The following is a 25,759-nucleotide window of genomic DNA, read 5'->3' as shown; positions in this document are numbered from 1 at the left end:
TTTGTTCTGTTCGGTACTGGTAAAGCGAGAGTGCCTATTCATAATAATCGTACAGTACCACCCGCATACGTGCAACTTTTTTTATGTACATATTTTTTTATGAATTTCATTGTTACTCGAGTTGAAAACCGAATGAATATCTTGACTAACGATGATCGTTTTTTTTACATTATACCTAATGTCGCAAGCAGTATTGTGTATAGCGCGTCTGATATGTATTACTCACGATGATAGGTATAATAAACAGCACGAGAAAAAAATTTACTGTCGTTAGTCGAGAAATTCGGTTTCCAACTCCGAAGAAAATATTTGAGTAGTTTCTTACTAACACTAAGTAGTTTTTAACTAAGTTCTAAGTGGTCAAAATTGTTTCAACAGTCGCAGTGTGTACGATCCAAGAAAATTTGTTAATCAACATTTGAATGGATGAGAGATTTTTTCTAGTTGATTGTGAATTGTTATTAAATTTCCGCACAAAAGATCTCTTGAATGCGGACCTGTCTTAACTTGATTATGATTAATTTAACCATTTTAGCTGGTCACCAGTTTCACCTTTATGTCTGGTCATTGAAGCAGAAGCTGCGTTTTGTTCGAAGGTGCATATTTGTTCTATGCCACCACCCAATCATGCGCTTCTGCATTTTATCCATCACAACGAAAGTTGTACCCGGCTCGCGTGTGTTTCCGCAGCTCCTGGTTGTCAACTCACCATTTGAACCCCATGCTAAAATTAAATAGTATTTTCTTTATTCTTTTTTTATGGAATGACTCTGTCGTGGTGAAGATCGACGGCGTGGTCAATAACTCGAGCCTGACGTCGATGTTCTGCTGGAGGCTGTAACTGGCCGTTTTAAGGATTACAGCCTTTAGCCAGTAAAGATACTGGATTGCATGCAGTTGTATTCGATTTATGTACACGTGAACCAAATAGTCTGCTCGTGCGCTTGTTTGTACCACGTTCGATGAATTGCATCTTTGGAGGCGAATATATGAAAAAACTTAAAAAAAAACAGAAATGGAAAATATTTTTATTTTTTTAGATATCAGGGATAATTTTTCAAAAATGATTGGAAAAATAGTAGATCATTGAACCAAATCATTAGCATTCTACGCCAATGTCAAGAGTTAGGGAGTGGTCGGCGTCACCTTCCTTAGCTACGCGTATGAATCTGTTCACAAATTTGACAATTGACCATGGATGTAAGGCCTTCAAGAAGCGTAAAGCGGCGTTTCTGAGTCCACTCAGAAAAAGAGACACTGAGGAGAAACGTTTCGACCCTGGGCAGCCACACAATCCACAGAATGATCGATTGTGGGCAGCAGCAAGAGACTCGATTCTAGAGTGCAGGAGGAGGGGGGTTAGTTCGCAATTGACGATCGTCAGGAGATAATGACGCTGCTAACTGTCACATTTAATTGAAAAACATTTGTTTCATCTTCGAGCACTTTGTGAGTCACATGAATGCTGCTCGAATACTACTGCATTGAGTTTGACAGTTGAGGGGCTCGAAAACGAATATGAAGTGATATTCAATAGAAAGCTAAGTTCAACTACGTCATTATCTTCTGACGACTGTCAACTGAAAATGACCTTGAGCGTTGACAGAGACAAGGGGCTTCCATACAGTACTTCACGCATATAGAGCGATTAGGGAGTTAAGAAAATCGGGACGATATGTGATGTATGCGAGAGGCGGGAGGTTAGGGGAAAGGTTTAAAATCATATGACGTCACAGAAAACATGTTTGAAAATACTAGAAATTTTCCCAATAAAGTTGTATAGTTTAGTTATTTTATTAAGTTGTATTTTCGTTCGTCGTAACCTTTTTATTCAATTTTTTTTCCCGCGGACAAGATTTTCACCAAGACCAAAACCAGTTTCGGTTACAAGGCGCCAGTGATCAATAGCATAAACAGCGAAAACAATCCTTCGAAAAATTGATCGGAACCTGCGTGACCCCTTAATGGATGCCATCGCCATTCCAACTATGGCTTGCAGTGGATTTATGAGCAGCTATGAGCCTCTTTAACTATCTCTTATAAGCCATGATCCTGATTTTGTCACAGAATTTACTGAAGTTCAGTATACCCTAGGGATTGTCAGAAAAATTCTGAATTCCGTGTCGTTTTAGGAGAGATTCCTAACAGAGATAGTTTTTAGGTGCAATGTTTTATGTCGTCTATTAAATCTGATACGGCCTTTCAAAATTCAAACATCAAATGGTAAACATACCAAAATATCGATTCACTCACAAATAAGATACTTGCGACTGTTTCATAAAATCAGCTGGGACATATTTGGGAGAAATAATTTATATATCTTTATCTTCTCTTTGTGTATATTTTTTTTTTGTTATTTTCTTTTCATATAATTTTTATCGTGATGAAATGCATGGCGGTTGTTAACTATGAGTTTTCAATGGGTTAAACATTGAACATTGAAAACTAATCAGTATTTTCCATAATCTTCAGCTCAACCCATTAGCAACTCGGAACGGATGAATGAATGATGAATGATACACTTAATGGCTAATGAATGGAACATAATTATACCTACTGAAAATTTCGTCTATTAATTTAAATAATCTAACGCTACGATTTTGAATCCAAATTGCTTCGATACGTAAGTAGGTCTAGAAGTAATTCCCGCGCTCTTTGAGGTGGGATTGTCAGTCCGGTTTACGATCCTGTTGCCGTGAAATCCCGTTAGAGGATTCCACTTGCCAGGGACGGTTAGTATTACGTATACGAAAATATCCTTGCGTACCTATAATGGCTAATGTGGGACGATCGCCTCCCTCGTGGAGATCGATTCACCCAGTAAGCTTTTTCTACCAGCACCATTGTCGAGATTTCCAGACAGCTCACAGTTTGAGCTGTTTATCACTAGTTCCGGTTCAGAGTTTTCATGAGTAAACGGAGTCAAGGGTTCAGTCATTATTCTTCTTTATTGTTTGTTGTGCGATTCGTTCAAAAATCTAATTTTTCTTATCATCGTCATCATCGCCGAAGAAATTACCAGCCACAGAAGTAGCGGAAGGTGATGCCAAGGCTAAACCTTTCTTTCCCGAGATGGCAGTTCCGGTTGGAGCAGCAGCAGCTAGCCCACCATTGCCAGCGATGGCTAATCCAGTTGGCTTCACCGCAGCAACAGAAGGCTCGTGCGATGCTCGCGATTCCTCACGGTCTTCTTTTTTGCTTTCGTCCATATCAGCCTGAGGAAGATTCTGTCCGTTTTCCTCATCATCCTGCTGGGAGCGACCCTGAATCTGCGGTAAACCCTGCTTTTCAGGCTCCTGATTCGGTTCATCATCCAATGAGCGCGCCCAATTCCGATCGGCATGATTTTTATCCGGATGCGACTCCAGAAGATCGTTTTTCAACTGGGCAGGAACAGGTGCCGGGACGGGTGCAATGGGTGCGATCGATGTTACAATCTGGGGCTGCAGACGTTGTTGGTCGTCTAGTGCTTGGATGTCCGAATTGGCCCTTGCGTGAATAGCTTGCAATGGCTGCAGACTGAAAATTGGGTTTAGAGGATTTTGAAGAGCATCGAAGTTACCGTAGAACTGCGGAGCCCCAGATAGGATGTAATACCGGTGCCCTTGAGGATTATATTGAACCCCAGCTTTCGAGGGAAGCTGTTCAGCATCGGCTGGCGCCATAAACATTTGTTGCTTCTTCATGGAGTCCGTTTCAGCTGGAGCTTCGGTCGCCGATTCGGGTGCTTCCGCAGGTTTTTCTGTACTTGGCTGGAAGAAATTGACGAAACCCTGCCACCAGGGTGTCTCCTCCTCATCCTTTAGGGTGATCAATTGAATCGGCTTGTCATGAATTTGGCTTCCCAGAGGAATCGAGGGGTAATAGTAGATCAGTTGTTGTTGTTTGGGTAGCAGTTTTAGCTGCTGAATCGGTTGAATAAGATGTGGCTGAATCTTCAACGTTGTCGGCTGGGGTTGGAGTAGATAGTACTGTGCAGGCTGGATGATGGTGGTGGTGGCTGGTGCCGTTTGGCATCCGGCGAAAGCTGCTAGCAGTAGAATCAGCGAAGACAGTCGTCCCATCTAATTATAGAGAGAAAAATAAGTAGTGAATTAATTTACTAGAATGGATTCAAGCGGGAATAAGAGTGCAGTTTCTTAGAGCATCAGTAGTTAATTTCGAACATTTGAAAAAATCCACACACAAAGAGAGATAAATCATGCGTACTATTTGGTCATCACTGAGTTGTTCCTACTTCAACCGCAATATAAATCGCAGGCAAAATAAATTACTGCCACGAGACCGAATTTGAATAAAACATAACAGCAATAACTGCACTTTCCTGTTGCAGCAACCGGATAGTCCTCGCATCGGCGTTCAGAAAAGCAAAGTCCTACACAGAAACCGCATCACCATCCCAGGGTCAGTGGGTTCCATGTTTCAATGTCATCCCAGCCCAACCTTCAGACTAGCAGCCACCAGACGAATCCACACGCAGTGGTAACGCTTGTGGTCCGCATAACGGACGCTTATGTGTGTTCTCGTTGGTCGCCATCGGTCCGGGCGTTTTTAACTCACTCGACAAAAAAAAACTTTCCGAACAGCCCAGACTTTCGTCTTATCGACTTTGCCGGACAGCTTTGGCTTTGGTCCAGAAAATTGGACAATGCAGGCGCACGGCATCGACATAAAAAAGCCCTCGCGGGCTGTTGCTAGATGCGGATGAACGCAAGCTTCGTCCTTGCCATCAGCTTTCATTACAATTGGTCGGCATCGAATTCAGTTCCGCTTAAACGCGTGCACGCAACTTGGAGGCTTCCGTTTTTTTGCTATTGTAGGAAACAGAATGATGTGTCACTTCAATATATGTGAGCGTTTCCTTTTTTAGTCGAAAAAAAAAACTCTTAGTGTAGACATAAACCTTTCCGATAGTTTAATGGAGAGCTGCCAGAATGGTAAAAAATGCGCGAAACAGGATACAATATTTCATGCTTCGGCGTTATTTCTAGCACGTGTACTTAAAATGCAATGCATGTCATAAAATGCATACAAAATGAGCATACAAAATGCATACAATGCCATTTTAAGGAAAATTTATAATTTTCTAATAAAATGCTAATAGAGTATTCACCAGTATTGAAATAGATTTGTTTTGACGACAACAAGCGAAAAATGTTTGTTCGCTTGCCTGTGGGAGCCGGGTAAAGGCGATGAAAAGCGCTTGGATCAGACAAAATTCAATTCAATACGCAACACAGTTTGTGTCAATTGAACATGTAGTTGCTAGGTAGTTAATAACAGTTTGAAGGTCTTTTTCTAAGGAAAAATCTGATTTCTCTCCGCCGGGAATGAGTTAATACGTTTCGATCGAGGAATTCACCTAAAACAATGTAGTCTCTTTGAAACTGACGAATAATTAAAGTCGGTGTAAGTCTTTTTGTCTTTTGTAAGAGGCGACCAAACGCGGTGACCGCACTGGAAATGATGTACTTCTACGTCGATTCATAATCATGAACGAAGCTTTGACCCACCATTTGACATCCAAGGCGAAAGCACAAACGTAACAATAAACCGGATGAAGGTAATCGCCTCCGAAGAAGACGAAAACAGTTTTATTCGCTTGCATCGGTTTTTTGGGATGCGCGTGGGCGCAAATTAATCGGAAAATTTACTGGAGCGTAAGAATGATGATATCTAGAACCAATGGCCTCGTAAGCGAAAAAAAAAGTTATTTCATCAAGATCTAATCTAATCTAAGTGTAGTCCTTTCCGAGATTTTCAAGAAAACATTGTATTTCTTTTCTTTTTTTTATGATTCCCTTCTCAAAACTATCATTTTCAAATAAATCGATGACACAGGATCTGTACACACAGATAATAGATTTTTGCCAAATACAGCGAGTTATCCAAGGGGATGGCAGCCCGATCTAAACTCTACACATTTGACAGTAAGCAATATATCGGGGCTTTATTTTAAAATAAAGACCCGAGGCAGGCGCCCAGCAAAAATTCCATATACCTGTCACTTTAGTCGGGAAGACTCTTCACTCATTCAACATAGAAAGAGATAGCATGCTGCAAATTTAGCAATAGCAATATGCAAATAGCAAATTTTAAAAATATTTACCTTGTTCAAAGTATTAATGCATATTTAGATGGAAGTCAGTAATTTCGGATTGCTGCGGTTTTAAAACAAAATTTCATCGTGACTCTTAACACTTTTTAACCGGTGCACACAGGGCTATCAGTGTTATATCTGATGGAGAGCGTATGAAAAGTTTTCATATACTCCCAAAAATTCGAAATTTTGCATCATTTTCAGATCTGCTCGTAACATACTTACTTACACAAACTATTTGTCAAAGCCCCTAAATAATTAAACGAGGGGTATCTGAAGGCAACACGAAATCCAAATGCTCTGCACAGATTTTTGAACAGATTTTCTACCGAGTTGAACAAATTGTCAGATTTTTCCAGCCAAATAAACAAAATTAAATACGGCAACCTTGGTGACAATTTTTAAGAGGCTCTCTTACTGCACAACAAAGACGTTCAGAGAGAAATGAGAGTATGTATTTCAAAGGACTCTCTGTCCTTTTTGCCAGTATTTTTTATTTTCTTCACGCATGCCCAATTTTGTCCAAAATGGCATCGAAACAAAGAGCTTTCCGCAAGCTTATTGAACAATTCACTTCAAACTGCGCAACAATTTTGGCGAAAAGTTTACGGTTTTGAAAGTGAAAATCTTCCAGTTTCTATTCCGTATGATTCACTGCAAACCTCAACTATAATCCGCCGGGAAGACAGTGGAAGACCAGCCAGAGCAGAGGGCAGAAATGAATTTTTTCCTTTTTGTCTAAGTCATGGTTTATCCCTAGTTCACAGTGGTTTAAAATAGTAATGTCGCGAACTTAATTCTGTAGTATCCCAGTGTTTCACTTTAGAACTGTAGTATCTTCGAAGCAATTGCTTGTATTAAATTTGCTCACATTATGGTGTTATGTAACAATAGCCATAGCCTACTATGACAAAAATAAAATTTGTAGCTCTTTTGTTTGTACATGAAACTCAAAGTTATCTTCAGCAAAGTTGTAGATAATTTAATTACAAACAACTTTGCTAACAGATCTTTTTCTTTTTACATATATAGTAGAATTTGAGAAAATTTGGGTTTCATATGACAATGCCCGTAAATTCAGTAAATTCTGCTTCTAACTTGTTTTTTTATTTTTCTTTTACCAAATACAATGTTCTGGAGAATTTTAGGCCTAGTCATGCCTAAAAATTTTATGAAGACTCTATGCAAAGATTAATTTTGGTTAAAAAGATATAAGCCAGGAAGTTTTGAAGCTTCAGGTTCGTACAACAAAATGGTGGAAGAGTTACTCGTCCGACTCATCACAATTGAGAGAACGAGCTTTAAAATTTTTTGTTGTTTTGCACATGCTTCCTTCAGCGTAACGAGATAACATCACAGTTATACGCGTTTGGACGTTTTGTGTGCATTGTGTAGTGGTTTGGCTATCAATCAAAATTAATTCCAGAACGAATGTTTAAACAACATCATTATTCCATTTCTTCTAACACCATACCGATGAAAAGTTTGTGTTTTGATCAGATAAAATATCATCACATTACTTCGAAAAAAAAAAAAACACAAACGTTTCTGAACAACCACTCGACCTCATGTGTACCCCAGATACTCAACTCAATGAATCTACCTCAGTGTCGTCCAATCGAAAATTTCTTTGGGATTTTGAGTTCCTTCAGTGCAAAAATAACTGAAGATCAACTAATTGCGAACTGTTGATTGGTAGAACCAAGAGATGCATTTGAAAAGCGGACTTGAAGGCCGTACAACGTTCTTGTTTCGGCATCATAAGAAAGCTTTTTCGGAAGGCGGATAACGGACCTTTCTCAAATGTTCAATATTTTTTGTTAGTTCGTAATGATTGTATCTTCATGAGAAATAAATCAGTTTTTCACTAAGTTTATCCCCCTTGTTTTGACGGCGGTAGAAAAAAATCAAATTTTCAGTTGTCACCGGTTATAATCACCAATAGAGTGCACTACTTATTTTTTTTTCCAGCTTAACGGTTGGTTAATTGGTATAATGTCTTTGGCAAAATTGAAGATAACAATTTTCTCCTTCCAAAAAAAATCTACCCTGCGAAAAAAATTTTGTTTTCAAGTAATTATAACTTTTTCTCTTGATTTCTCCATGATCGGACAGTAAATAAGCTTTTTGAGATAATTAGGTTTTAATTTTAAAAAAAAGTTTCAACAGCGGAAATTTTTTTTGCTTAAAAAAGATAAATTTATTATCTACAATTTTGTCGAATAAGTTCCCAACATAAAAAAGCCTTGGTGCTCTACATTCCGATTCGGAACTTGACCTTCTGTTTACTATACACAGACTTCGCAGCCAACCGTTAAGTGTACAGGACAATTGCGGGGCTAGCGCTACGATCCTACTGACACCAACAGTCTCTCCCAAGTCGAGACTCGAACCTACGACGACCGGCTTGTTATGCCAGCATCGTACCTCGAGACCAGATGGGGAGTTCCCAACATAGTATTTTAGTAAATAGCTTCTCAAAAATAAGTCGCCTTTAAAAAATTAAACCAATAGCACAAAATGGCATCTTTTGCCCATATAAACGTCTATGCAATGTTTCAGTCGAATCAAAAATGACAAAATAAAAAAAATTGAAACAGTTTTTGTGGAACTGATCCAGATGGAAGCAGAAATGGAAACCGAAAACAAAGCTAAAGCTGAACTACAAAAGAACAAAACTAAAAAAATCCGTTGACTCAATATAGTAGTACAGCAAAATCAAGTTTATTGATGAAAATATATTGGATTTAGTGAAAGTAAGTACAAGAAAGTTAAAATAATATAAAAACAGAGTAACTAATAGCAGTTTTTTCGGTCATTGAGCAAAATGCTCGTTTAAATTTCGATTTTACTACCTCCATCTCTTAGAATTGAACATTGTTTCGGGTGTCCCATTGTCCGGTACACTAAACAGTTATCCGCGGAGTCAGTATATAGTAAACAGAAGGTCGAATTCCGATAGTGGAATGAAGCACCAAGGCTTTTCCTTTTCAATGTCCTTTCGATCTATACTGCCCTCCCGTACAAAAATCCTTGCAAAGTTGCAAAACATGTGGTGTATACTTTGCATCTCAAGTTATGCAACTTGATCACAATTAGGTTCACAAGCAGGCTTGTAAACGATCAAGCCTTTTATTTGGTTTCGTTTCGTTAGTATGCGTCTCAGTAGGCTTGTGAATGTAGAACGACCGTCGGCTCTGGCACAAAGAACAGTTAGTCAATTGACACTCACGAATCGAAGCGATGTATGACAGATTCGCATGACAGGTTCGATTGTGATATTTAAGCTTATTTTTGTCTACTGCATTCTATTTTTGTTGAGCAATATCATTACAAGATCAATCTTATGAGTAATTTCAAAAATCTCTGTACACAATATGCAAAATATGTTTAGGGAAAATCATAGTGATGGCAGACTCTCTATGGTAGCAATTTTAAGCAAGCAAGTCAATCGTACCGTAGATTCAAGACTCGATTGTATATACAGTACGTTGCTAACACGCAAATCAATCTGCGGCGGAACCCAAAAAGTGATTGGAAGTTTTTTGGAACGAAGCGAAGGAATAATAATGGAATCCCAGCAAAGGTTTTTCTAGATGATAAATCTACTATGAACCCATTGATTAAACGTGAACTGTTTGCTGATCATTTGTCTACTGTTTTCAATACAATTGCTGCTACTACTGAAGCTGTACTGGCCGCTTCCGATATCCCAATGAGCATGATTTCGGCTGACGCTCCTGAGATAACCGAGGAATCGCTACTAACGTTAGCGGTAAAAAAATGGACAAAAATTGCCGATTTTTCATGGGTTCACCTTTAATCGCACTGACGAGACTACTCATGCATCATCAATCATAGTAACCCATGAGTTAGCAAAAAAAAATTGACAGCTCTATAAGTCGAACTCTAACGAAACGATGGCGAAAAAAGTGAAGCTACTCCGCTCAGAAGTGTGCGCGTTCAAAGAACGGTATCCCGCCGCGTCAAAAACCGACATCGTGCGGCACTTTGTGCCTATAACATCTTGACACTATTGGACAACGATCAAAGCATCGAAAGAAAGCCCGGTTCCTAATGGCCAACGACCCTGAGCGACAAGAAGCTTCAAAGGATGCTGAAGAGGAAGAGCGAGGGAAAAGTGGCTAAAGCGCTGCGTGCACTCGGCCGGGAGGTTGGTGCATGCGGTAAAACAGTGAAAAAGTATCTGCAGAACATGGACATACATGTCAGGAAGCGGCAGTCCCGTCCACTAGTCTCGGAGCAGCAGGCAATGACGCAGCGACGGCGGTTGAATAAGATGGTCAAGTCGATTTTCCCGGCGAATCGTGACGTGGCAGTGATGATGGACGATGAGACCTATCTCACCCCGGATGGCAACGATTAGCAGGGCACTTCGTATTTTACCTTCCAACGAAAGAAGGGAGCACCGAGGTGAAGTTTATTTCAAAGACCAAGTTCCCCAAGAAGGTGCGGCTGTGGCTGACAATCAGCGAGAAAGTTGCTCTTCTTTCGCTCCGGGCTGGCCGTGAACGGATAAATTTATAGTACGAAGTGCCTGCCAGAAGTTGCGTCGTTCATCAATAAATTCCATAAGGGCGGAGATACGGTGTTCTGGCCAGATTTGACGTCGGCCCACTACTCGAAGCGATCGTTGGAGGAGATGGAGCTGCTGCATATCGATGTGGCACCGAAGTCGGCGAATTCGCGCAACGTCCCCCAGCTGCGTTCCATCGAGAATTTCTGGACAAAGTTGAAGCGCAAGATCTATTCCAACAATTTTGTCGTAGAAAAGGAGGAGGAGGAAATAAAAAAACGAAGAATGAGCTTAAAAACATGCCTACACGCATGTTTTTGTCCGCCATGACGAATGTTCCGGTTAACTGCCGGAAGGCCGCTCGCAAGGGTGCAGAATTTTTTTGCAAATAAGATAATATAATTACCATAAATGGGGTCTTAGTTTTTTTTTCATCACCATCCGTTTTTTTACCGCAAACGTTACCGCAGTGCGAATAAGGATTCGGACCACTACCTATTAGCTGTATGCTCGACGGTGCATAATACCCTCGAAGTCCAACGCCGCGGCATCGACGAGAATGCTACAACACCGTACTAGAGCGAACGTGGAACGGAACAGCAAAAGCTCAGTTCTGCGAAGAAAAAAGCGCCAACAAGAGGACCGAGTTCGCGTAGTAATGGCAGAGCTGTACCAAGCTAACAACAATCAAAAGTTCTACGAGCAGCTGAACAGCTGCCGCAAAGACTACGAGCCGCAAGCCAATATGTGCAGGATGAGTGTAAGGTGATGGAAATGTTCAAGCAGCATATCGCTGAGCATTTGACTGGCGATATTACAGAGCGCGAGGACGGTATGGCAATTGAAAGTGGTGCACGAACAGAAGACAACAGGATTACAGCCCTAATCTCGTAAAGATGGAGAAGGGGATTGGTCGGCTGAAAAACAACGAATCTGCTGGAGTGGACCGACTTCCTTGACTACTTTGCTGTTGGCTACCTCCTATTTCACCGCAAGTCAAATTTATAGGGTCCCGTGCCACCACGGATCAAATATTCGCGACCCCCTCCCCGCATAAAGGAGAGGATCATGTGAATCCAAATTGTTATTGTATTGTTATTGTATCTTTAAGTTATCGCTTACACTCTTGATATTACGTTAAACAGATGTCAAATAAGCAGTGGTGGGCACCATTCCGCTAATTCGCTAATTCGCTAATTAGCGACGCAAAAATGCAGTTAGGGATTTAGCGATTTCGCTAATTTTTGAGCTGGTTAGCGAAACTGTTAGCGTCGCTAAAATTTTGGCCTTCGAAACGCTAATCGCTAATTCGCTAAATTTTGTGGAGTAGCGACAATAGAAATATTTAGAAAAACTGTGAATTGCTGATGGCGTACGTAAATTGCTTCGAAAGATGAAGATACTTTACTGCGAAAGTTACTTTTGTCAGTTTTTTTACCCTAGAATGGAGTTCCAGTTATCGTACAAGCCACAGGAGCATTTTGAAGAACTAGCACAAGGTCTAGATTGAATTTTTGGTACACCAAGAACTATGATGAATTGCAATGCGCTTGAAATTATGTGAACTTTGGTTCTATTTTTTCGATTCAGATAATAATTGAATTTTCATGAAAACATTCCTAAGAGTATCTATTTTCAATGCAAGCTAAATAACTTTTGTTATTCTTGTTTTTACGAAATCAAATATGAATACCGTTTCGTGAACCTCTTACTGTAAATAGCTTTAAAAAGTAATTGTTTTCTTTTTTTACCAAAATAGATCATAGTGGTCCAAATCTTACAAAACATGAGCAATAAATATAGCGCTATGACTATTTACATATTAAAAAGTTAGCGATTAGCGATTAGCGAAAGTTCCGCTAATGTGGGTTTAGCGTTTAGCGTTCAGCGATTATCGAGCTAAATTTTCCGGTTAGCGACTTAGCGATTAGTGTCGCTAAATTTTCGATTAGCGGTGCCAACCACTGAAAATAAGTTAATTTCGCGTCGAGATCAACCTATTTTAGTATTGTAGGGGAATTGGAGCAAGGTCGACATGTTGCTGACATTATATGTAGATCAGACACCAACCAATCGCTTTCTGAGACTTTTTTACTCAATATATGCTATAACTTTACTACCACTTTCAAATATTAGTGCATTACCATTAATACTCTTACATACTCGATATTATTAGGCTTTGTGAAATATACTAAAATCATGCCAAAAACCGGTTTCATAGAATCACCGTTTTGAGCTCAGTTTTTGTCCCATTTAAGTTCTTTTTTTTTTGTTTAAATATGGGTAAGAAGATGCTAATAAGTGGACAAACTCATAAAATTTTGATATTTGGTCTTAAAACAAAATGGCGTCGAAAAAAAATCAAAATTTCCGATTTCTCAATAATTCAAAATGGCGCCATTGTTGTTCCTTAAGTTGAAATATGTTCAAACTCGGGGAAATTTATTTTCGCATCAAACTCCATCAAAAAATCATACATGGAAGCCAAGGCAAAAAAACGTTTCACTGTGTAATCAATATTGGACGTAACTGAAAAAAGGTAAAACTCAGATTCACATGCTTCCAACAGTGTTCAATTATTCGAAAAGACTTTACGGATTTCCACAAAATTTAATTTCTGATCTCTTTGGAATATGTCGACTAAACTATTATCATTGATATAAAAATAGCGGACATCCAGCCAATAATTTCATTGTGTTACAACTTTTCAAGGTATAGTTCAGCAGAAATTCGCTTAATAGCAACTACAAAAATTGTAAATCCACCAAATTTTTTGTTGAGCAAAACTATAAATTACCGGCACTTGTTCTACAGTTAACATGTTCGATTTTTAAGCACATTATGAAAGATCATGTCGACTCCATAAAACGATGCAAGAAAATAAAATGCACTAAGAAATTATCACTCACAGCGGTAGGTTTCAGCTACATCATTAAACACATCAATTTCTGATGTTTTATGTTATAAGAGTTTTTGCCTATTTTTCATTTTTGAGAACCATCATAGCTCCAAGCATCACAACCAAGCACACTCTCTTACCTTAGCACTCTTTCGTATGCCTTCACTCTATTCCAACTATTCCCACTTTGCGACTAGATCCGGAGTCTATCCGACACTGACTGGAAATGGCCAAGGAAGCGGAGCCCTTTATAAGCTTTATCTACTACCATTCTTGGTACGCTTCAGCTAGCCGGCCACCGACTTCGAACGAAGATCGTCCTGCGTAAACCACCTCCTCCGCATCATCGTCTTCGTGCACCATCTCCCTCTGACGCCCATACCGAGAAAATTCAATGCTATCAGTGCAATAGAACAACACAACAAACAACGGCGCGGACCATAGCAAAACCGAAGAAACCAGCAAAACAAAACACAAAACATGAAGCACCGCAAAGTAGAAACGTGAAAAAATTGCATCGAAAAGACCCAGCGCACTTAACTTGTCTATCTTTCTCACTGTAATTGAAACTGGAAATTTTCCTACTCGCTAGGTTCACCAGGTTTCTCTGCTCGATCCCATCTAAACCGGACTAACCCTTTGTGGTGGACGATCGGGTACTGCGCTATTTATCTCTTCCGGCAGCGTACAGTAATATAACGCACTCTTCGCGGTGTCCTCCCGGCCTGTCGTCACTCAATCGCACGAGTGCAGAAGGTGATGGGTAACATTGTTTATCACGGAACATTGACTTTAATGCATCTCAGCCAATCGAAAAGATTTACGATGCTATCGGTACGATTCTCATAAAATCATCGCTCGGTAAGCTTATTCCAATAATAACATTCGGATGGATTGATGGGTGCGAATGTTTATTACACAATGTGAATTTATAAAGCACTAAACCAAACATATGAGAGAGAGAGAGAGAAAACTCTCAATTGTTTTACACCACGCACATTTTCGGTTCGTAGAAAATTTTCCTTTAAACATTTTATTCTTTTTGTGCAAAACTTTTTTTCGTGATTGTCCTTTTGTGGCTACCTTTCGCCTCCCGTTTGGGTTTCTTTTGTCTCTTTCACTTTTTGTTGCACATTTTGCTCTTGATTTCTATTGTTTGTTTTTTTCATTTCATTGTGAGTTCTTTTGTTTTTTTCCCTTTTCCCTCACTCTCGAGCACGCACTTTATTATTTCATTCTGCCTTTTTAGCAATCTATTTCTCTTTTACATTTTTTCATAGATTTCCCTTCGATTTTCTTCTTATTGTCAGAATTTTAATCCTTGTTAAGTCCATTTCATGTTTCATTTCGGTTTTTCCCCTTTGCTTCTTTTTATCCAATATCTGTTTTTTTATACTCTTTTGGGGCCTTATGTTATCTTCCCTACTGTCCTACTGTGCCAAGATTTTTGTTTACTTCAACAGCGTTTTTTTCTTATAGTATATTTTTTGTTTTTTCTACTTTTGTATATTCTCCTTCAACTTGTATACCTTTCTCGCGTTTTAAGTTGTTTTGTACACATTTTTCTAATTCTGCCATGTTAAGTTTTTATTTTGTTTGCCTTTTCTGCCATTTCAAGTCTATCTAACTATTCTTAACTATTGCTCTCTGGTTTGCTATTTAATATTTTTTAGGTCATGATTTGGAATAAATTAACTTTATATTATATTTTAAGGTTCAAAAAAGGTTGAAACGAAAAAAATTAGTAATATAACGCACCTTACATGAAAAATATGCCGTTATGATTGAAGAGCCGAATATCACAAATCATGCAACGGATCCTATCTAGTTCCTTTTATCATTACCATTAATAGAAAACTAAATCATTCGAACACGGCACATAAAAACATTCTGCAATCGTGAGGCAACAATCAGCATAATTTATGTAAGATTACTTCGCCGTTGCAGAAAAATACCCATTTCGAGCAGAAGACCCGTCACTCCAGCAGTGGGCATCTTCTTTGAATAGGCTGCAGCTCCCAGGAATTGCTGCGAGCCAACCGGTTCTGCAAGAATTCGAGTTTAGATTCTTCCTCCCGCACGTTAATGCACCGAATAAAGCCGCACTGTAGTGGATTCCACACACACAGCACAAGACACCATGCCTTTAACCGATCGAACCTCGTCCCATGGGGTCTCGGTATACTGCATGAAGAGCCCGAACCGGTTTATTTGCCTTTGATGTTACTGCTAGCTAAGCATACCGAACGAACGGGGTGCCGCAATTTGAGCTTGATATTGAAACTGCAGTCCGCATTTGCATGTGCATTTCGAAATCTTTGCCAGCGTGGTCACAATAATAATCGAAAGAATAAATAGCTACTATGAACTTGAAAGTTTTATACCGATAGCTGATGATGGGTGCTGATTTGCAGAACGTGCAGCCCTTCAGCCCATACAAATTAGACCCATCAGCTGAGAGTGCGATTGGCTGCTTTTTAAGGCACGAGAGGGAGAAGCAATGAAAAACGAGGCTCCTTTATGTGAAGTGCGTAGAATACGGATCGCATAATTAGCGTCGGAGGACCCACGTTCGAGTTTCTAGAATTTTTAGTGGTGATAAAATTGCGCAACATGTTTGTTGGAAGAAATTGATTGAGTCATTTTTTTTTTGTCTTTGTTTCAATACATAATGTTTTATAGGGTTTGTGGTGATTATATTGAAAATTGAAATGGTAGTCGACCAATATAAACAGAATAATTTATGTTATTTTGCCAATTTGTTTTCCATAAACACTTCAACGCCAATATGAATTGTAGAACTCATGCTTAGCAAATATTCTGCCTTTTTTAAATTTAAGAAAAATCGTAAACCAACACAGCATTTACGACAAAAATGATGCGCAACCGGAAACCTTGAACAGCTGTCTGCTAATTTGTGAGGAAGTGTAAAAAAATAATTACATTTTACTCACTTTCCTCCCATTGCATAACATCCGACGCATTTGAGGCTGAAACAACATTTTGAATTGCCCAATCCATTCGCAGTTTCGCTATACGGTTCGGTCATAAATAACCCTTCTCGTTTGCATTACCGGAAATTTTTTCCTAGTTAACCTGGTAGTGGTAATATAACCACCCTTGGCTTTCGAACTTTTACTTTTTATTAGCATTGGAAGTTTCTTCTATCTTATGCTCATGGGAACCGAAAAATCCTTACGGATGGTGTGCAGCAAAAGCAAATTTTCGCTTCACACCATTTCGTAATTGTTCATAAATTTTGTGGCATTAAGCATAAATCTTGTATACAACAATAAACTCAATTACAGTACACTACTGATTTTCATCCCAATTCTGTACCTATTTCGGTGAATGCAAGAAAGCGACGCGTTTGGAATTAAAACTAAGAGCGTTTCAATTTTCGAAATAATTGAAAAAAAATAAAAAAATACCCGCATCACACACAAAACATGTTAGGAAATAAGTTACAATGAAAGTAATCATATAAGTGTGCTACAAGCGTAGTTTAAAACTTGTGTTGTTATATTGTGTTTGGAGTTGTTTTTTATCGGTAATACAACCGCATTTCGAAAACAAGCTCGTTTTTTCTAGCTTTGGAAATGTTTTTAATAACATGAGTTCAACAACAACAGTATCCAGTATACTTTCGTAAGGCATTACACCATCTAATAACAACACTACACGCAAAAGTTGGACTGTGCGTAACCACATCAATATTGCGTCTTTTCAGAGCATCTTTTGTACTGTTTCGGAACCAGTACCACGAATGTGTGTTGTTCATAACGCATTTGGTGCTCTAGCGAATGTTCAATGTATTGGACGGCTCAAAATCAAAACACTTTTGAAGTATTAACCGGTGCCAGTATTTTTTTTTTTTTTTTTTTAAGGTGGCGGGGAAATCTGCAAACAGACACCTGAGAAGAGAACTCAGGGTGTGGGGATGAGACTAGGGGAGATATGCTGGGGTAGTTACACTCGCCCAGGCACCTACTGATCCCTGTCCCGACCCACTAAAACCCCTCCAGTCTCCAGCCCTGGTCTTCCCGGAACGACGGTTAAGTATTACATCGGGGAGTGGCTTTTGTGCGTGATGCACCCTCCTAGCTAACTACCTGGAGACTGGTAATTAGCTACCACTGGCGTGTTGGTGGTTGACCCGCCACACACGTTGCAGTTCCAGGACAATCTGAGAGCCGGCCGCACAGACCGCGTTCCAGATGTCCGGGTCGTCGCACATCCTCCGAACTAGATTGTCCGGAGTAGTGCCAGGCCCGCTCACAGCCATCATGTTGCTCCTTGCTCTTACGAAACGGGGGCATACGAAAAAGACATGCTCCGCAGTCTCCTCCTCCTCCACGCACTCGGGACACATGGGGGACACCGCGTGTCCGAACCTGTGCAGATATTGCCTGAAACAACCATGGCCTGACAGGATTTGTGTCAGGTGGAAGTTCACTTCACCAAGTCGTCTCCCGACCCAGCCGGATATCTCCGGTATGAGTCGGTGCGTCCATCTGCCCTTTGTGGAGTTGGACCATTCCCGCTGCCAGCGGAGCATCGAGAATGACCTTCTGGTACCTCGTATGCCCCTTGTGTCACGTTGGTCGAAACACTCTCTGTCCTCCTTGATGGCGATGCTGATAGGCATCATGCCGGACAAGACACAGATTGCATCGTATGACACCGTACGATACGCACTCGCAACTCTCAGGCACATGAGCCTGTAGGTACTTTCTAGTTTACCACGGTAACTGTTAGTACCTAGCGCTCTGGACCACACTGGCCCACCATACCTAAATATGGACGAAACCACGCTGGCAAGAAGTCTTCGCTTGCTGCCATAAACCGCTGAGCTATTGGACATCATACGAGATGGTGCTGCAATAGCCGATGAGGCCCTCTTACAGGCATAGTCGACGTGACTCCCGAACGTGAGCTTGTCGTCCACCATAACCCCCAAGAGCTTCAGGGATCGCTTCGAGGTGATGGTGCAGTCTCCGACTTTGACCACCGCCTGTTGCTCCGATTTACCGTTTTTCACAACCGTGACTTCCGTCTTATGATGCGCGAGCTCCAGTTTCCTGGAGCGCATCCAGTCCTCGACCTTGCGTATACAGTGCGCGGCCGTCAACTCGACCTCCTCGATAGACTCGCCGTAAACCTCCAGCGTTATGTCGTCTGCAAAGCCGACGATCACAACCCCTACAGGGAACTTTAGTTTCAACACTCCGTCATACATGACATTCCACAACACCGGGCCCAGGATAGAACCTTGCGGAACTCCTGCGGTAATTGGGACGCACTTCTGACCCTCCTCCGTGTCGTAAACAAGTACTCGATTCTGGAAATAATTTTCCAGAATCTTGTACAGCGACACCGGTACATGGATGCTCCTGAGCGCGAGCGCTATGGAGTCCCAACTGGCACTATTAAACGCATTCTTCACGTCAAGCGTGACGATTGCGCAGTAGCGTATTCCCCTTCTCTTGCGCTGGATTGCTACCTCCGCCGTCTTGATGACGGAAGAGATTGCATCCAGCGTGGACCTGCCCTTCCGGAAGCCGAACTGGTTACGTGCCAGACCGTGTATACCCTCCGTGTACCTCACCAATCTGTTGAGGATGATCCTCTCAAGCACCTTGCCCGCGGTGTCCAGCAGGCAGATAGGCCTATATGCCGATGGGTCCCCTGATGGTTTCCCAGCCTTCGGCAATAAGACCAGTCTCTGCCGCTTCCACCTGTCCGGAAAGAGACAGTCATCCAGGCACCTCTGTATGACTGCCCTGAACAGCCCGGGGGCGGTTTTTTCGCCAGCCTGATCGCCAGGTTAGGGATACCATCCGGTCCCGGTGCCTTGCTCACCTTTAGGGATTTGGCGATCACGATGAGTTCCTCATTCGTAACCCTTGCCTCCTCCCCTGCCTCGACACGGCTGTCGTCGCTCACGGATTGGATGCTCGGCAGGTTGGCCGACCATCCCTGGTCTATGTCTGAGATACTGGAACGTCGGACGTGAGACTCGACCGCCGGAGGCCAAGGACTTGGCTCGTGGCGTGGAAAGTGTCCCTCGATGATACGCTCCAGCATCGCTGGTGATCGCTCTGCAGGCACCAGCGCGCCTTACTCTTGGCCATTACGATCCTGTAGGCGTCACCCCACGGATTTGTATTGGCACTCGCTCATAGCCTATCGAAGCAGGCCCTCTTGCTGGCCTTTATTGCACTCTTTAGCATCGATCTTGCCGAACTGAATGCTGCGCGGCGCTCTGTCCTCTCTTCTTCGTTTCGCGCACGCTGCATCCTCCGTCTTGCACGGAGGCACGCACTGCGAAGGTCGGCTATCGCGTCCGTCCACCAGTAGACCGGTGGCTTTCCATTCCTAGGTTGGCGAGTCCTAGGCATGGTGGCGTCGCACGCCCGCGATAGCATAGCAACTAGTTGGTCAGCAGTCGAGCGGAGCCAACTGCCCCCTTCGCGCTCCCTTCTCATTGCCTCTTCGAATACCTCGGCAACAAAGTGCGATGTCTTCCACCCGCGAACGGTCGGAGTGTTGGCTCTACCCGTCGCTTGCCGCCTCTCGTTGTTGTCTACACTATAACAGACCGCCTGGTGGTCGCTATTAGTGTAGCCATCGTCTACCCTCCAGTTCTTGATCAGTCCTGGGCTGGGGAACGTCACGTCGATGATCGACTCCGCACCATTTCTGCTAAATGTACTTATGTTCACAACGTTGGCCAGATCTAGGTTGAGCTTTGCCAAAGCCCCCACAGGATCTGGCCCCTCTGGTTCGTGAAGCGACTTCCCCACCCAACAGCCCAAGCCTTGAAGTCGCCCGCCACCACCAACGGCGTTAGGCCCGTTAGCTCCATGGATAGGAGATCGACCATCAGGGTGAACCTTTCGGTAGACCAACGTGGCGGAGCATAGCAACTGCAGTAGAACACTCCGTTCACCTTAGCAACTACGTACCCTTCTTCTGAGATTGAGACAACTTCCTGAACCGGGAACTTGTTCGTCGTACATATGGCCGCCAAACTGGACTCATCCGCAACCCAGTTACCGTTTCCGGGAGGGATGCGGTAGGGATCCGATATGATGACGATGTCCGACAACGACTCAGTGGCTGCTTGGTGTAGCAGCTGCTGAGCCGCGAAGCAATGGTTCAGGTTCAGTTAAGTCACCCTTACGCCCGTGGTTTCGAAGCCGGCTTACCGGCTGGGCACCCGGGGCCTCCCATAAAGTGTTTGGCGTCCCGTTTCCCGGAACATACCATGCACTTGGGAGACTCCCCACAGTCCTTTGCTTTATGGCCTGCACCTCCACATCGCCTGCACAGCTGGCTCCTATCGGGCCCCTTGCAGGTCCAGGACTTACGTCCACCCTCGAAGCACCGGAAGCAAATGTCTGGTTGCTGTAGTATGCCCAGAGGACATACAGACCAGCCGACCTTCAACTTGCCCTCTTTCAGGGCCAGGTTAGCGTCCGCCGACGGTAGTCGGAAAGTAGCTATCTGGGTCCCCGCCGGACCTTTGCGGAGGCGGACTGACACCTTAGCCACCTCCACCCCGCACTTCGCTTTTAGGGCTTGTGCAATGTCGCACCCCTCAGTGGTTTCGTCCAGGTTTTTAAGCTGGAGAGTCACTTCTGAGGTGAGTACCCGCACTTGCACCACTTTCCCTAGGACCTTTTCAGCTACCGTTTTGTAGGTAGCCCCCTTGTTTCTGGCGTCCTTCCGGAGCTCAAGTATCATCTCGCCAGTGCGAGATCGGTGGATACTCCGCACATCCGCCCCCAGATCCTTGAGCTGGGTTTCCCCCCTCATCTTCTTCAAGACTTCTGAGTACTTCGACCCATCCGTCTTGAGTATGAGGGCATCACCCCTACTCCGCGCCTTTTTGACCTTTTCTGGTCCTCTGGCCGCTCCGCCGTCATGTCGCGTCGCGCCTTCCCGACGCTTCCTACCCTCTACGGTAGTCCAAGGGTTGCCCGTAGCCTCCACCTGTGCCTTTCCCGCGGTGGACCTTGAACCGGTTAGCGTGTTTTCCCGTGGGAGTAGCACGACCAATCGTTTCTTGGTGCTCCCGGGGACCGTTTCCCCCGGGGACTGCCTCGTTCGCTTAGCGACCTGCCCCGTGGAGCAGACCGACGCGAACGAAGGGGCGTCTGTCTGCACCTCTTTAGATGCAGTCGCCCTCCCGGTCCTGGCCGCTTTTTCGGCCGCCTTCACCCGAGCTACGAGTTCTTCGTGCTCCTTTCTGGTTTCATCAATGGTGCTCCGAAGCAGGAGGAGGCTCTGCTTCAGGTCGCCAGCGATGTTTCGCCTGTTCGCCAAGAACTCGATTATGGCATCGAGTTGTTCAGACAGCGCCGCCACTCTTGGCCGCGTGTCCATACACCTTTCGACGGCCTTGACTAGCAAGGGACCGTCTACCGAGATGTCTGGTGTGGACACCGACGGATTCGCCGTTTTTCCACCTCCAGATTTCGCCGCATCCGCCTCCGCCATCTTCTGCGGAGACCGCTGGATGCCACCTCTTGCGAAGGGATTTTGTAATCCCTCCGCACTCGTCTCTTTCATTTTGAATGTGTTCATCTTGATGTTAAATGGGTCCCCCTTCCAGCCGCTATCCTTGTCCATGGTGGAGTAGTCGCCTATGTGGTCCCATGGTGGTCTATGCCGAAGCAGTGAGGTCATGGCTAGTGTAAGCAGTCATAGCGCCTTATGGGCAACTATGACTCCACCGACCGGCGCAAGTCAGGAACAACCATCTGATCCTACTCCTGCTTGATTCCCACCAGGCAATAGACTCGGAACGTACTGGAAGGCCTGCCAGGTTTTATGGGACGGAGACCCCTGCACCGGGTACCACCTCGCCATTTCAAGCCGTTGTCACACGACTTTACTAAGGGAGCTCGATGCAAGTGCCAGCCCGAGGACGCGGTACCATTCCGAAATCCAGCTCATATTCGTTCACTATGCTGCCAGTTGCCAAAATCGGGACTTTAATGGCATCAGTCCCGATGGGTGGGTTAGTGCTTTTGGGTGTTGGGAGCGGCTCTATTCGCTCCGTCAGAGGTGCTTCCGGGTGATTGTGGCTTTTGCGAGGAGTCGACTGTCCCTGGTCCGACGCTCACCACCCCTAGGCGACCTCCCGCTGCTGGTCCGGGACTGTTCGGTACTGTCAGTGGTCACACCTGTATTGTGCGCCCTCGACGATCGCCACACGTCGACCCGTGGTGGCATGCAGCTCTGCCGGTGCTAGTATTGCCATGATGATTCGTACTGGTATCGGTAATATTTTTCAGAATGCTGCTATCGTTAAAGCAGTGCAACCAGTAATCAATACTAATGATCTTGGTACTGATTAGGTTAAGGCAAATATGAACTGATCGATTCACTATCATGAATCCGGTCATTCAAAAACATCATCGAATCAATAACAATTAAAAAGCATTTGATTTCTTCAAAACATTTTGCATTTAACGACGACTCTGGTTTTATCCATATGCCTTCAGTTCCACGTTACTGGCACCAGCGTCAGTAAATTCTGTTGCAACGAGGCTCGCTATATACCATCTCACCGAATCTCTTTAACCTCACTTTTCTGACAGTTAGTGGTAACTAGTAGCTGAGATCGACCGGAATAATCGTTACAGAGGTGGGATGGCTTTCTCGGTCTTGTAGAAACAAAACGACTAAGTTTTGTTCAACCTGACGTTTCGACCTTTAGTTTAGGCATTTATCAAAGGATACTACGGATTAAAATCCACTTACGCAGGAATTCTTCACACATACCAAAACACCAATTCTCGCAGATCACAGATCACTCTCAATAATAACAGACCAACAAATAGCCCAGATTATAGCACCACAGATACGCAATCACATCAATCATAAAGCATCTCACTCCCCATTTTGAAAAAACCCGATACAGTTTTAACTTTCCGCCAAGTCAAACTATTTTTTTTCTCGATATTTAAATACTTATTGCAGGGGGAATTGATTAGACAAGTTGAGAGAAATAAATGATTGACAAATAATTAACGCGAAACCTTCAAGAATCGATGTTTAATGTTTAAGAAACGAAAAACGGTAGACTAGTGTGTAAGTTTAAAGCTTTGTGTTGTTAGTTAGTACCTACATGTAATTATGTTATTTTAATACGTAGTATCCTTTGATAAAGGCCTAAACCAAAGGTCGAAACGTCAGGTTGAACAAAACTTAGTCGTTTTGATTCTTCAAGACCGAGAAAGCCATCCCACCTCTGTTAGTGGTAACTTTTGTTTTTTGATAGCGGGAATGGTTTGTGATGAATTAATTATTTACTAATATTTATTCAGAATTTTTATTGTGTGTTCTGCCACAAACGGTGACATATCTACACTATTACAAATATTTTAAGCTTTATTTTAATTAAAGATTGTAATTGCTTCCGCAGTTAAGTGAATATAATTGTAGGAATATTTTAAACCTACTTGTCAAGAAAAAAAAGGAATTAGAAATTAAACCTTAATCTAATCTTACACCTATCTTACTGACTATAAAGTCAGCTAATCGTTGTAATTGAGGATTGCAACGACTTTTGTCGGAACTTATGGATAATTTGGTTTGACATATTTTCTAATGTTTCCACATTAGTAAGCCTGTGTAGTTCATTGTTGAGACAAAGTCTAGAATTTCTGTTGATAAGAGGATACAAACATTTGATATATTTATTGCACTTTGTTTGGATATTCTCAATGTGCTCCTTGAAGGTAAGATTTTTATCATAAATTAGCCCTAAATATTTAACTTGGTCAGACCAATTTAAGATTGCACCGTTCATCTTAACAACATGATTATTGGTGGGTTTGAGAAAAGAAACTCTTGGTTTATGGGGGAAAATAATTAATTATGTTTTTGATGCATTAGGCGAAATCTTCTATTTTCTGCAAATATGAAGAAAATATATCTAGACTTTTCTGCAGCCTACTGCATGTGACCTGAAGGCTCTTTCCTTTTACGGAAATGCTTGTATCGTCACAAAACAAATTTCTCACATCCTGGTGGTAAATCAGGAAGATCAGAAGTAAAAATATTAAATAAAACTGGGCCCAAGTACTTCTTTGAGGTACACCAGTTCTAACAGGCAATCTATCAGATTTACTATTCAAATAGTTAACCTGAAAAGTGAGGTCAGTCAAGTAACTTTGTATCATTTTTGTGATGTAAAGAGGAAAACGGAAATTGGACATTTTAGCTATCAAACCTTTATGCCAAACACTGTCGAATGCTTTTTCTATGTCTAGAAGAGCAGCTCCAGTGGAATAACCTTTTAGATTTATTAGTACGAATCATATTAGATACTCTAAGTTACTGATGAGTAGTCGAATGCCCATGGCGAAATCCAAACTGCTCATTTGCAAAAATTGAATTTTCATTGATATGTGTCATCATTCTATTAAGAATCATTCTTTCAAAAAGTTTGCTTATAGAAGAGAGTATACTAATTGGACGATAACTTGATGCTTCAGCTGGATTTTTTCAGGTTTTAAAATTGGAGTGACTTTGGCATCTTTTCATTTTAAGAGAAAGCATCTGTTAAAAATTCTCACCAAGAAATTTAAAGAGTTTTCGGGAAGTCTTTTGATGAGGATATAGAAAATTCCATCATCTCCTGGTGCTTTCATGTTTTTAAAGTTCTTGATAATAGTTCGTATTTCATTCAAGTTTGTTTCCAGTACCTCTTCAGAAAGAAATTCTTGAGTGGTGATCTGATCATACTTTTATAAAACTTCATTTTCAATAGGACTTATTACGTTTAAATTAAAATTATGAACACTCGCGAACTGCTGAGCAAGTTTTTGAGCTTTTTGTTCATTCGTAAGAAATATGTGATCACCATCTTTAAGGAATGGAATGAGCTTCGAAAGCTTCCAGAAAGGTTTGGAATATGGTTTTAGTTGTTCAACTTCTCTCATGAAATTTTCATTTCGCAAGAAAGTGAATCTATATTTTATTTCCGTTTGTAAATCTTTAAAAATAACTTCCCATGCAGGATCACGAGTTCTTTGATATTGACGTCTCCATATGTTCTTCAAACGTATAAAAAGTTGGAGCTCATTGCCAATGATTGGTGTATTAAATTGCACTCTAGCCTTAGGAACTGATAAGTTTCGGACATTGAATATTAAACTGCACAAATCATCCAATGCTCCGTCAGTCAGCCAGTCAGGTTTGAAAT

General features: G+C 42.2%; 1 protein-coding gene across 1 annotated transcript; it reads right to left on the bottom strand.

Moving 5' to 3' along the window:
• Positions 1-2,321: 2,321 nt before the first annotated feature.
• LOC129725695 (uncharacterized) lies at positions 2,322-13,821 on the bottom strand. Its single transcript, XM_055681780.1, has 2 exons — positions 13,677-13,821; positions 2,322-4,064 (listed from the first exon to the last, which is right to left on the bottom strand). The coding sequence occupies exon 2, from the start codon at positions 4,062-4,064 to the stop codon at positions 2,979-2,981; it is 1,086 nt and encodes a 361-aa protein (XP_055537755.1). The 5' UTR covers positions 13,677-13,821; the 3' UTR covers positions 2,322-2,978.
• Between the last annotated feature and the right edge of the window lie 11,938 nt (positions 13,822-25,759).

Source organism: Wyeomyia smithii, chromosome 2 (genome assembly GCF_029784165.1).
Source record: "Wyeomyia smithii strain HCP4-BCI-WySm-NY-G18 chromosome 2, ASM2978416v1, whole genome shotgun sequence".
NCBI classification, from domain to species: Eukaryota; Metazoa; Arthropoda; class Insecta; order Diptera; family Culicidae; genus Wyeomyia; species Wyeomyia smithii.
This window is presented reverse-complemented; position numbering and strand designations above follow the sequence as displayed.